The sequence below is a fragment of the Dicentrarchus labrax genome, unplaced genomic scaffold (genome assembly GCF_905237075.1).
Source record: "Dicentrarchus labrax unplaced genomic scaffold, dlabrax2021, whole genome shotgun sequence".
Taxonomy (NCBI): domain Eukaryota; kingdom Metazoa; phylum Chordata; class Actinopteri; family Moronidae; genus Dicentrarchus; species Dicentrarchus labrax.
In genome coordinates this window covers 23,420,118-23,433,848 of record NW_026136715.1, presented here as the reverse complement: position 1 = coordinate 23,433,848, position 13,731 = coordinate 23,420,118, and the positions used below count along the sequence as shown (strand labels likewise).

At 40.2% G+C, this 13,731-nt stretch overlaps 2 protein-coding genes across 3 annotated transcripts in view; one reads left to right on the top strand and one right to left on the bottom strand.

The window, feature by feature from the left end:
- The window catches only part of ampd1 (adenosine monophosphate deaminase 1 (isoform M)), a 207,229-nt gene that overhangs the window by 16,934 nt on the left and 176,564 nt on the right, over positions 1-13,731 (top strand). The window lies entirely within an intron of this gene.
- Positions 757-13,731, bottom strand: part of prex1 (phosphatidylinositol-3,4,5-trisphosphate-dependent Rac exchange factor 1) — an 81,076-nt gene continuing 68,101 nt past the window's right edge. The window contains exons 27-41 of one of the 2 annotated variants that reach the window (XM_051426475.1): positions 12,818-12,906; positions 12,004-12,086; positions 11,009-11,099; positions 10,738-10,866; positions 10,605-10,646; positions 9,562-9,779; positions 9,266-9,368; positions 6,963-7,106; positions 5,828-5,942; positions 5,159-5,225; positions 4,959-5,003; positions 4,137-4,312; positions 3,795-3,897; positions 3,036-3,103; positions 757-2,927 (exon numbers count right to left, since the gene is read on the bottom strand). In XM_051426475.1, coding sequence (XP_051282435.1) covers positions 2,885-2,927; positions 3,036-3,103; positions 3,795-3,897; positions 4,137-4,312; positions 4,959-5,003; positions 5,159-5,225; positions 5,828-5,942; positions 6,963-7,106; positions 9,266-9,368; positions 9,562-9,779; positions 10,605-10,646; positions 10,738-10,866; positions 11,009-11,099; positions 12,004-12,086; positions 12,818-12,906 — 1,516 coding nt within the window. In that variant the 3' untranslated portion in view covers positions 757-2,884. The remainder of the gene's footprint in view (positions 2,928-3,035; positions 3,104-3,794; positions 3,898-4,136; positions 4,313-4,958; positions 5,004-5,158; positions 5,226-5,827; positions 5,943-6,962; positions 7,107-9,265; positions 9,369-9,561; positions 9,780-10,604; positions 10,647-10,737; positions 10,867-11,008; positions 11,100-12,003; positions 12,087-12,817; positions 12,907-13,731) is intronic. The other variant, XM_051426476.1, reaches the window with a different exon arrangement.

The window sequence follows — 13,731 nt, the reverse complement described above, 5'->3', positions numbered from 1 at the left end:
AAAACAATTACAAGTTGCTGATTAGGAGGAGAGGATCATTTTTGTGTTTTTGGGGGGAAAATGAAGTCTTTTGTTTCTATAAAATCTATCCCGAGATCCTCTCCACTCAAGTCCAAGAGAGCTGCAAATAATGCTTTCATTCAATGCTGCATGGTCATGGAATATTCATATGTGTAGACTTCCTCAGTCAGGGCTAAAAACTATGTCGAGCTGTGGTTTTAAGGTTTATGCTCTTTGATTGAGTAATAGGACACATACAGAACTTGCCAAAATCTTAAAGCGTCCGTCAAACATCAGCATGACATCTCAGCCCTCACTTAAGCTGAGCACTTAAATGAATATGCAACATAAATGTATAGTAATGTATAGAAGTATGTTCTGAATGAGTCCAATTTTCCCATGATAAGCATCAGGTTCGGAAGAAACCAGGACCAAATAGCTTATGTACAGTGACTTAAAGAAACATTATGGACTGGAAAATGAAAACCACTTCAGTCAGAAGTCCTATTGTTGACTTCCAGTAACACTTAGTCACAGCCTGCTGATATGGTGTGATCAGGCAAAGAGATGTAATAATCTTCTGTGAGTCACTCCTATGAAACTGCAGTCAAACACAGAAGACCAAAGGCGACATAAACATGGGTAGGACAAATTGTGAAGGAGCAAAATTACAAGATAAATTGTAGTGAGAAAAAAAAAGGTTGAGGGAAACTATCACGTCCTCTGTTGGATCATCACTTGCTTCACTGAAACACATTTCCATACTGTGAACATTTTATTTACTATCTTGTTAAGATTGCATTTACAATGATAATTTTAGAAAGATTCAACAAAGATCCTTTGTACAGTTATTTTCAAGCAACATAAAATTGCAAATAAAGTATATACAAAAACATTAGAATAATGTAAATAAACGTGTAATCAGTGACGTATTCGTTTGTCCAGCTACACTAACATGCTGCAGTCATTAGCTAATTTAAATGGGTGACACACACTTAAAACCAGATTCTGAGTTCATACAATGTACACTGCTCAGATTAAGATCAAATTTGTTGAGGGACATTATAATGAGTCTTATATGCCGAAAGAGGGATGCAAATTTAGAGCGGCCATGCTAGTGCCGAGGGATGTGTAGAGACTATTCCAACATGCTCATTTGGAACCAGACTGCTTTTAAATAAATAAAAGGGACTAAGTGATCCGCCTAATGAAAGCAGCATGTCAAGACAGATTCTTGAAATGCACGTGGAACCTTTTTAACAGTCAAAAACAACAAGTTGTCAGTGAGGTTACGCTTAGCAAAGAGAAACAGCTTCTCTTCAAACGCACAGTCATGAATAGAAAATGTTTTCTATACTATATTATCTCCATAAAAATAATCCAATTTAATTTATAGCATTACTCTGCTGCTGTGAGACACATCCTATCTTTTTCTCTGACATTGTTACAGTTTGTATGTACAAGAAATTAAAATCTTCAGTAAAATAATGTTACTGGGTTTCAGTCCTGAAACGATCCCTTTGTTTACATCATCCACAAACTGCATACAGTACTTTTTGCTAACACTGCAACTTGAATGGACCAATCATTGTGCTTATTTTAATACCTACAGTAAATACAATAGTCCAATGACAATGTAAAAACCAATTTAAAATCAAAAAAATGTCTTAGTTAACAACTAGTACATTTGAATTAATATATTAATAATTTAACAAAGATTCAATATCCCAACCTGTTGACTTGGCTGCTTATTGTCAAGCAGCCTCGTATAGTTTGCTTTAGCTTCCTTTGTCCTGATTCTGATTAGCTAGCTTGTTCTTCTTCCCACCCTTGCTCTCCCTGAAGATCAAAGTAACACTTCCTGACGTGATAAAAGTCCATACACATAAATAAAATACACAAGCAGTTACGTCTAAAAAATGGCATGCCATTGGTCCTTTAAATACTGTTCAATACGTAGGCTGGAATGCTTTTAGATTCTTTAATACCTGATATAGTATAAGTGAGGGATAAAAATGCTCCTTCCGGACACAATAAATAACTATCCTTCATATAGTGCAGTAATACAGTACTCACACTAAACCTACAGTAATTGCACAGTAACCACATGCAACGTGCTGAAGAAAGAGCAGCCCCCCGATCATTCGTCTTTTCATCTGTCCCTCAATCCCTACTTCCATCTCTCTATCTATCTTTAACTTTCTATCTATTTAGCCAGCTAACCGACAGGAATACCAGGGCATTCACAAGTATTCTACTTCACTTGGGGTCCAAACATTGAGCCCTGGGGAACACCGGCCCAAACAGAGAAAGAGACAGCTCTCTGGAGTTGCAGTCCAAGGCAAAATGGATAACATCTGCATTTAGGATGACAGTCAGCTACAGGTAGTTTGGTTAATCCAGTTAATAATAAGAGCTCTGTTATGAGCATAATCACTGTGCATGTCTTCTTTATGAGGCCTTTAAAATGGCATCTCCCTTTCACTTGTGAATATTTTGCACCAGTTGTCAAGTCATTCATGTCAGCTTTGTGTAGACAGACAGCCAAAGCATTAATACTTCTGGGGGGCTTCCCAGCATAACAGTACATGAGTTGAGTATAGTCTTGAATTTCAAGCTTTATCAGTCTCACCATAGGTGCTCCCTGGTAACTGACATTAGTCTTTTTTAGTCTGTATGTTGCACTGAAGAAGCTAGTGGTATCCATGGTGGAATGATCCCTGTGTAACTGGGGCAGTGGGGGCAGGGCAAGGGTCTTCCATTGGCAGTGTGTCTTGGAAGGAAAGCAGTAAGACTTGTGTTCTTTTGTCATTGTCATCTCTCATCATATCTTCCTCTTCCACATCCCCCCTTTTCTGATGAGTTCTCTGAAGTGACGGTTTTCTTAGAGTTCTCCATCTGAAGGTGGCAAGCACAGCTTGAAGAGCCTGTTGAAAAAGAAAAACTTAAAATGAAGGGAATCTGCCTTGTATAAGACCATGAATAGTATAATCTACTGATGGCGAGGGAAGAGAAGCCTGGCAGTTATACCGTACCTTGGGAATGATGGAGGCATCTGGTCCATTACCTTGAGATTTTTAGCAGAGAGCTCAACTCTTGCTCCCTGGTAGAAGACAAAACATATGCTATAAGTTGAATGACAAAACATACAATGTCTAGAAAAAACCTAGGTTAGTGAATTCGATGTACAACTTGTTGAGGAAGTTGTTGATTTATACCAAAATGGATATGGGTTGATCAGAAGTTGCAATTATTTATTTATTTAGTTTTTTGCTTCTTTTTTTAAATTAGTGAAAAAGTTGCAATATTTATTGTTTATTAGAAAATGGATATTGAAACATTTCACTCTGATGACACTTGTAAAAAAGACATTGTTCATACTGGATACCCGTTTCAGTACTGACTCAACCCCAGTGATTAAGTATTTTTATTTTTTAACTTTCAGTAAAATTGTATCATGGCATACTCTGTTATGACTATCATTTACCAAATGTAGTTTTCTAAAAGAAATAATCCATGCTAATTATTTTAGTATATTGTTTATTATATTATATGGTTTAGTGCATCCAATATCACACTGTCAAAAGTGATTTCTGCATTCATTTTCTATATCATAATATACACCAATATCAGAAGAATACACATACTAATATTGTGATACTGATGGTGGTTACTAAAATAATTTCTACTGCAAAAATGCAATTGCAAAGAAACTAGACTTTAGTGGGGGAAGTCACAAAAGCCCCTGAGGGATCTATACTGGACTTCCGAGATCAACTGCCCCTGAGGTTTACCTGTTTGCGCATTATATCCATGGTCTGCATGATGCAGCGTGGCATGAGACCGTGGTTCCTGGCCAAGATCATTGCCTGCTCCAGTGTCACATTTAGGGTACATCTGCAAAAAACAAAAAGGCAAAATGGTCAGCACTGTGTGATCTAACAAACACGCTAATGTCCATATTTGCACCTGCTGTACACCTCGAAGTAGAATAATCCAGACAATGAGGCAAAGGGTGCACTTCTGAGGTTCAGCTGTGCATGTCATCCACTCTGCACTGTGTTAATCTTTATTCCAGCTGACAGTCAAGTGGTACTACAAGCAGTATAATAATGTTGGCTTGGTGCCAGGCTGACCTCTGCATGCCTGTACCACACATGGTGATGTGGCAGGCTCCCAGGCGGTTACACAGCTCAGAGGACACACACAGTAGGCTGACACCTGACGGGTGGCCCTGGGTGCTCGGGCGCACATTGACGTAAGACTGCATTAGTCGACAGAGGTCGTCCAGTGTGTTGAGGGGTCGCAGCAGCTATGAGGAGGAGACAATGAAGGTTGAAGAGGGTCAGCGTTTAAATGGACTGTTGACAAGATGATATAATACAATATTATCAAAAGTGGCCATCTTACCAAGTCATTTACACTACTATTGACTGTTCAAATCTGGGTTTTTTTAAACCAAGTTGAGGAAAAAGTCACTTGTTTTCTATATAATTAAAATTTTCTCAAGACATGTGACAGTATAAAAATATAAGCAGAGTAGTTCAAAATAATAGTCACATTCAATTTGAGAGAAACAAGATTTAAAAAAAAAACACACTACTTGATATATTTCTAAATATTCAATATTAGACTAGTAGAGTAAGTAGAGCAACTGACTTGTTAAGATGGAGCACGAGCAGAAATCGGGGAAGACCATCAAAAATAACACAAAGAGGTTCAACTCTTTGCAGTCTTTGATAATAAAGCTCTATATATTGAAACTACTGTTTATTCTATTCAGTTTTAATCACTGGAATCTATTTCATCTACAGTCAGTTTGGGACACTAGGATTTTCAGGTTCGAATGGAAGCAGTTTATAATGTTGAAGTGTTGAGGTTAGTTGGAGTTAAAAGGGGGGTCTTGACGAGCTAATGGGGGTTTCCAGTGGAGGGAACAGGACACCAGTTCATCTTACTTTTGAAATGCTTGGTTGAAGGTCTCTAACTTCAAGGCCCAGTATCTGTGCTTGCATTTATATCCAGTCACAACATTATATAAAAAATGGACTTATGTAACAAGAACAGATAAAAGTTACGTGATAAAAGACCATATAGACTGTAATGTCCACAGCAAAAGCAGTAAATGGGAAATACATGAAAATAAGTGTATGTTTACCTGGTCTATCTTCATTGCTGTGGTGTTTGAGTCTGTAGGGAGATTGGACTTCTCCAAATAGAAAGCCCTGTTAGGACAGAAACATATCTATTTCAGTTTTTAAAACTCTCCATCTCGATTGGAAATCTACAGATTTTTCCACCTCTGACTCACTCTGTGTGAGAGCTGAGTCACCGAGCATCTAGAGTACCTCACTTTATAGAATATGCATCTGCTACACTACATGTTTCATCATTTATTAATGTTGCATGAGTCACTTCGTGGGAATTAGCGTGCAGATATCAGAAATCATAAGCATATTAACAGGCCATTAGAAAGACACAAATATGTTACAGGGCAAAAAAACAATTACAACTAAAGAGGCTCTTTAAACCGTTAGAAATTGTAAGGTCAACAGTAGATCTAAAGGAGTCATTTGGCAGTACTAAATGAGCTTTTAATGCAGCCAACAAAATCCTGTTAGTGGATGTGGGTCTAGATAAATGATACAGCTCTAACCTTGAAAAATTCTAGACCTTGAAAATAGTTGAAAGTGAAACAGCAATCGAAGCGTAGTTTCTGCTAGCTTATGCAACGCCACAGGGTGAACTCTCCCTTTAAGGTGAAATATATCCTGAGTGCTAGTGACTAAGCCACTGGAGGGCTGTGATGCAGTGTAGCATAGTTTACCTGAGTCTGCGGTAGTAGGCCTTGACCTTCTCTAGTGAGACAGCGTTGATGCGCTGCTGGAACTCCTCCATGGCTGCGTAGTCCTGCTGGGACACTCCCTCTGGACGCTCCAGTGCTGGATCAAACAGGCAGGAGGCATTTCCATCAACACGTATGGGCACACAATTATATGATTGCATATCTTCATGCTCTCCAACTTTAACCCTGACCTCTTGAAACCTCATCATTATCCCTCAAATTAACAAGAACATGATTTTAATGTTAACTCTGAACACCAAATCCATCCAATTTAACCAGCCTTAAATCTAATCCTAAACTTGACTCTAAAGAAGTATTGCCTAAAATTTTATAAAAATAAAATTTTTATTTAATCCACATAAGGACATATGGTGCTCACAGATATGGCCACACATTCACACAAACTTCAGCATTTGCAATATCACAAGGGGCCTCATAGTCCCTACGTCCAACCTGCATTGACTATTTTCCAGTAGATGGCAGTGTTCATCCACAGATCACCACTGCTGAATGGCTCTGAGGCTGTGTAGCAACACTTTGTTCTACATTGAAGTACATGAAAGCAATATGAACTGTCTCATTGGGTTAGTGTTCCAACTGGCACTTGTCTATGGAAAATTAATGGCTATTTGGCAGACAGGCTTGATGCATAGTGCTATCCATTCATACTAGGCCTGCCGAGACTGATCTAGAACTGGAAGGATCATGGCAGGAGAGGAGAATGTAAAAGCAGTTTTAAATAACCAATAAAAGGCGACAATCTAACTCAATAAAAGCACATAAAGATATCAGGACATGTGCATGTGTGAGAGGCTCAGAGGCTGCATAAAGCATTAAGTGCTTTTAAATCATATAATTCAATGTATAGTGCATATAAGTGATTTTCATGCCCTTTGTGTTCAATACAACTCTCCCTGAATTTGACGCCACTGACTCTGGTCTGCTCTCTCTCAAATTCTGCATAAAACAATTGCTCTGGTACTCCGGTATTGTATTTTAAAAAGGAACAACACCCAGCCCCACTTGACACTGTTGTGTTATGCTATACCTATTCATCTTCACCCTGGACTTCCAGCTTTCTCTCAAGTTCCTCTGTCCCAGTCTGCCCAGTACTTACCCCTGGTGAAGAGGACAGTTTGTAGCTTGAGGCTGCCTCCATTTTGCAGCCGACTCGGCAGCTCACTGAAGTGACAGCTGTCCAGGTACAGGGTGACCCTCAGGGCCTGTCGGCTGCCCTCCACCTGGTAACACACTGGTGTGTCTGCAATACAGGCAGGGATGGGTGACATTAACAACACTGTACTATCATACTTTTGGCTGTCTGAGCCACTCAGCAAATGAAAATGTGAGAATGGTAAGTGGCTATGAAGTTTATAGTTGACATTGTAACCTTTAAGAGCATTCAGAGATTTTGTTATAGACATCCACAGAGTTTATATTTGTCAATAATTTCACATATACAAATTCAACATTGATAGAGTAAGTAATAGTGAATCAATAGTGAAGTTTTACAGTGAACAGAAAAAGGACACCTGTGCATTGTTCTCTGTCACTGTTAACTTCTGCACCCTCCAATATATTTGTCATAGTCAGAAGTTCTGCTGGTTTTAGTCATTAAAAACAGCACAGACATACTGCTGCATTATTGAGAATCAATCACTTCAAATCATTTGCATTTTTTCCAAAGTTTCCAAAGTGCACCCTGCCAGAACTGAATGTGGAGAACTCCCTGTGTCCCCTGTCTCCCTGTAGTTTTGCTTCAACACTGTAATGCACAGTAATGGAAAAAATTACATCTAAATATAACAGTGGTAGTTATCTGTGTGTTAGTCGTGATAGAATAATCTGCAAAACACATACTGCTATGTATGTAAGCTGTTTTTAAATATCATTTTGCACCTACAACAACTGCAGTTTAAAAGAATTTGTCATTACTGCAGCACTTGTATGCAGAGCAGTAAACTTGTCTAAATCTACAAACAATACATGACTAGTAATAATGTATAAGCTGATTTCTCCTAACATTTTCTGACAGTGGTGCATGAGCAGTTCCAAGAAAAAGGAAAGTATGACCTTTTACTGAGCGACCTCTAGGGTCAACGCTCTTTCCTAGAGAGCCCATCAAGTCATAATCCCGTGGAATTGGCTGTGATGCTTCAGGCTGAACTCAGGGGCCTCAAGCTCTGTGCTGCTTAAATCACTCTCCCCTACCTACATGCAGCTTCCAGTTTGCTGAAGATGCTATTAGCAAATCAATACTGTCCAATGGATGCTGCCGCCACAAACCATCTGCCTGCACTGCAGCAGTCTGAGCATAAAATGCAACGTCAGCAGAGCAGTTTGGTTAAAAAATTATTTTTTTATATCAAAGATACTGGGTCTGCACACTCTCTATACTCTCTACGTGCCTGTCGTACATAATGAATATATGCTGTATGAATTACCAGGCCAATACGTGTTGCATGCATTGATTTGCATGTTGATGCACAATATATTCATGTGTGCACTAAATACTTTCTGCCGCTATGAGTGAACCTATAATAGCATCCTTGCTTCATCCATAGCTTTGCCTCCTAAAATGGGAAGTGCATGTTGTGCTTTTCCTTTGAGCGGCAATCTCTGCTGGCCATATTGAGGCTGCTGAAAAGAGAACTGATTCAGGATGCAGTCGTCCTTTTGTATGTGCTGGCTTTAAGGCTTCTGGTAGCCCGGAGCACCTTCAGTGAATACAGATACTGAGGTTATTAAAGGCACAAATATGCCCAGGTCTTAAACTTTATATACATACACTCGTGTCAAGATGCTCACAATGCCCACTATGAAAAACCTGGGTGCATTCTCTGTTCAAACAACTGCAGTACACTATTGTATTTGAATGCTTACTCTGAAATAAATGTTTCGACCTTGAGCGTTCGGCAGGACAGCAGCAACCCAAACCACAAAATAATTTTCATGCTCCAACATATGCTGAATTTATGCAAGAATTACATCTGTATTAGTATTTAAAGGCACTGTTTGTGTATATATGTGGGTGCTTCCACCAAGTATGTGTTATATATACGGTGTCATATGTGCGTGTGTGTGTATTTCATGTGTCTCACAGCAGCATTAAAGTTTAAATGAAGCCTGTCAGGAAAGGGACCATCTTATCTCTAATACAAGGACAACGAGGACAAGGTTCTGCTCTTGTTTAAGATGATTTATGGAGCCGTTATGGTGTTGTTTTAGTTCCCTGTTCAGTCACTCGCCACTGAAAAGAAAATGAAATCTGCAACGGCAAAATGGCAATTTCACCCTCAATAGCTACCATACATCAACATAATGGAACTTTATTCCGAGTTGGTCAAACCATACAGCTGCTCTTTAGCAGCAGTTTGTTTTGAATGGGCCAAGTCAGTCTTTGCTGATAGAGTCTCTTACTTGCGACGAGACACTCATCCTCCAGTTGCCTGAAGAACACAGTGACTTTGTCCAAGTCCAACAGGGCTGCCTTGGTGTCTTCAAGCATGGTCCGCTCCTCTTTCTGCCGGAGGAGAGAAAGAAAGCTCAGAAGTCGTACCAGGAAGAGAGTTTTGATCGTTGGAAGACAGCTGCGTGGCTAGACAGCCACTACATGTTTTCTTAAAACTGCATCAGGTAAGACTTCCAATCTGAAGCTATGGCTGCGTTAGAAAACACATCAGTTTCTTGTCAAACAACAGGAAACCTGTCCTCACCAGGTGTGGTCCTAGCGTGGACTGGAAGTGCAGCAGCACACCAATGACAGATATCTGCTCCAGCCACTTGCGGCTGGTCTCCTTGCCGTCTTCCTGGTACTCGCCGGCGTTGTTGAACCGCGATCGCAACGCCGCCAACAGCTGCTCCGCCAGTGTGCACAGGGCGCCCGTCGCTGCCTGGCAGAAGATCACATCCCGCCGCAGCTGTAGAGATGTGTCTGGTGTTGGAAGGTTGGAGTGGGAGAAATATTCTTGTCAGAGAGTGATGGAGGGAGTTCATGGGGTACAAAGATCATGGGTCCTAGTGTAATCTTCCTCATTACATGTGTCCTCGAGTTGCTCCAATACGTATACTTTATTAAATTAGCCTGGATCCCCTGAGAGGATATCTCCCATTAACTAGCACCATCTGCCACTGTGTACAGTTCAACATCATGTGCTCTGACACCAACCCTCATTCCTGTACAAATATACAGACTTTTTTTTTAACTATTTAATTATACTGGAAACTAAATCAATTCAAACATCTGCTTTATCTATTTGTAATAAAGCAGATGTGATGAAATCAAAACATACTTGGTATATGGCTATTAAATCAGGCTGTTTTTTATTAAAACGAAAGTCAACGTGCAATGCTTCAAAGCTAACGTGACGAAAAAATTAAACCTAATTAAATGTTGAAAAATTCCAAAGAAACTGTATTCATGTCATTTTAAATAAATACTTTTGTTATAATTTAATAATCTCTAAAAGATATTTTAAGGAGCTGCAGATGTCCTAATGTAGAACTGGCTGTATTTTCATATGATGGATGATCTCATTTGCAAAGAGCTCTAAACTGTTGGAATCATTTAAAATACTGCAGTCATGAGGCCTTTCCTGCTGCTTGAGACTGAACTCTGCTGAGTGATTGCACAGCCGGCTTGACAACTCTTCTGGTAATTTTATGGAAAATTAGAACTGTTTTATCTAGTTTGATTACCCGCCACCACCTTGCTCTGAATATGAACTGGTTTCTGTGTAACGATGACATGTTACTCTACCTGTGCACTTGAGTAGAGCCAGGAGAAGCTGGTTCTTTCCATCTGTAGAGGTAAAAGGAAAACAAGATGGAATGACTGATTGTAACTGTATATGATCACATGTAGATGTTCACGTGTGTGTCGTTCCACTAACCATCCACAAATCTCTGCAGGCTCTCCACCAGGGTTTTGATAGAGTTGGGCAGGTTCCAAGGGTCCTCCTGGATGTTCTTGTGGATAATGTAACGACAACGGACAGTCCAATCCTCTGTTTGGCGGAATTCTGTTCACATAAAACACAGGAATGCATGAGTGTGTCTATCTGTTGTGTAGCTGTTTTAACAGTAGCATGAGGACATGCCCTCTCCCCTTTCAAGCAGTCAATGCACGCACACACACACACACACAAATAAATAAATAAATACCTGGTTGGCTGTGGTCAGAGTAAAAATGCTTGGTCTCCTCACAGGCCTTGGCCATGACAGGTCCTTTGAGCAGGCTGTTGATGGAGTCGACCTGTGTGCAGAAATAAAAGGACACACGCGCAGGCGCACATGCGCACACACACACACACACACACACACACACACACACACACACACACACACACACACACACAACAACACACACACACACACACACACACACACACACACACAAAGATTGTCAGGTAATAAATCATCTTTCTTCCTTTCTTCTACCAACTGCATCCTTTCTTTCCATGTCACTCAAACACACACATACTCACACAAACACACACATACACACAACTCGGCAATAGCTTCTGGTGAGGGCCTTTCAGCACTAACAACAACAAGGTTTGTGTTTGCAGCCCCCCCTGAGCTGCTGTTTACATGTGGAAATAACTATAGCAGCCAAAGTGAGAGCAAGCCCAAGAGGGAAGTCGAAGGACATCAAATTCTGGTGAGAGGACATGAAAAGATGGATGGATGTCTTTAACTGGGTACACGTTCCAGTGCAAGTGTGTGTGTGTGTGTGTGTGTGTGTGTGTGTGGAAAAGAAAGGAGGTCAAGTGAAAGATGAGAGAGAAAAGCAGGATCCTGACCAGAGGACAGAGAGCTCCATGAAGTAACTCAGCCCAGATGCTGACTGATTACTATCACAATCATCTGTTCCAAATGGTTTGGCGGCAGTGGTGGGGGTTTAATGCTGCTTGTGTGTGTGTTCTTGTTTCACTATCTTTCATTTTAAATCTTTTGGCTGTGTTTAAACTCTCAGTTAATCCCCCCTTCTTCCAAAGTGTAGTTTTCAAATAGAGATTATTGCAATGTTTGTTAAAATCAGAATCAGACTGAGGTTAGGGTCTGGAGGAAGTTGTTTGGGACGGTCTAGAATTCTGCAACACAAAACTTCCTAAAATAAATCTACTTATTACCCTAAACTGAGCCCCAGAACTAACCTGGTTGAAAAGGTGCTCCAGGCAGCCGTGCAGCTTGTCCTGTTTATCCGAGGGAATCCTCATGTCACACGGCAGCTCGTCCCCTAGCAGCCAAAAATAAATATATAAATAAAACACAAAACAAAAAAGTTGAGAAGAAATCACACATTTTTATTTGACCATCTGCACGTTTCCATCCATCTGTTTTCATGTAAATTCAAGTATCAAGTGGGAGAGGATGAAGGCTAATAAATCATTTCAATAGAATGTCTCGTTGTGGGCTGTCTAAGACTGTCTAATGCTGATAAAAACAAAGTGATAAACAGCAGTGGACACATAGTTGGCTTGCAGCACAAAAAAATGTGGCTGCGAGGATTATGAAATGTTGTGTCTGAAATATCTGACCACAGTCACCTCCAAGATATATCTACAGCATTTCTCTGTTCTGGCGTTCTGAAAGCGTGACATATGACCAACGAAGTACAGAAGAATCACAAGTTGGCAACTACTGATCAATTCTTATGCAAACATCCATTATTTCTTTGTCTTTGTTTGACACTAAGGAAGCGTGTGTTTGCTTCAGCCTAGCTTATGCTGTTTATGTTGAATTCACTTTACAGTGTCTGTTTGGACAGTGACACATGTTTTGGCTCTGAAATGATTATTGTTTCACTTGAAATCCAAATGTGCTGGAGTACAAAACAATAGAAAAAGTGTCACTGTAGATGAAAGGACAGATATTCTAATAAGAGGTCTACTGGATGAAAATGTAATGTACAACTCTGCAGAATAAACTATATTTACAGATACACAGCTTTTCCATTGTTTCCTTTACCTGATCCCATCTCATCACTCCCCAGGTAAGAGCTGTTACTTCGCACACTGGTGTAGGAAAGGACTGAGTCTCTGTTGCTGTTGCACTCACTGAAATAATGCACACACACACATAAACATAATTAAAATGCATTATAAAGCAAAGGGTTCATTCCGTTCTTAAACCACAGAGAGGATTTGGAAAGCAGCGTCTTGTAATTATGCTGCCAAATAATCCTTCTGATTGTAAATGCCTTTTCTGATTTACAGTATATGAGACCAAAGGTAATTAAATGTTTCTCACAGCAACAACCGCCACTGGTTAACACAGAGAAGCATTCAGTAAACTGTAGCTGCATTAGAATCTCAAACATTCGACTTATAGTGAATGTGTACATTAGACTTAAACATTGAAATGCAGCACACCTTTTTACACAAACACTTTTATAAACACGTTCCTTTCAGCGCCGCCAGTGTGTTGTAGCTCAGTTGTTTTTGTACTCCTTCTTATTGGTGTGTGCAGAGAACTTCAACCTGCCTGAGACCGTTAGTCTGGTATTTATAGTTGTACGTCTATGTGATTCAACATGATTACCGGGAGCATGTGGAAGATTTATGTGGCTCAAATTATACATCATTTCAAGAGAGCACGCTTGCGATCCCCTCAGAGGAGCTTGGAATGATTCACAAGCCGAATTACCATGACAAATGGCCTACAAGTGACTACGAGCTACAAACCGACAACACTGGCTTTGTCTTGCTTTGCTATTACCCGGCTCGGCTGGAGGACAAAGTGGGGGAGTAGTGGGGTGGATATCACCTGCCGGGTTATTTTGTGGTCCCTTATGTGTGTGTGTGTGTGTGTGTGTGTGTGTGTGTGTGTGTGTGTGTGTGTGTGTAAGTGTGTGAATGTGTGTTTGTGTTGGTAGGTGGGGG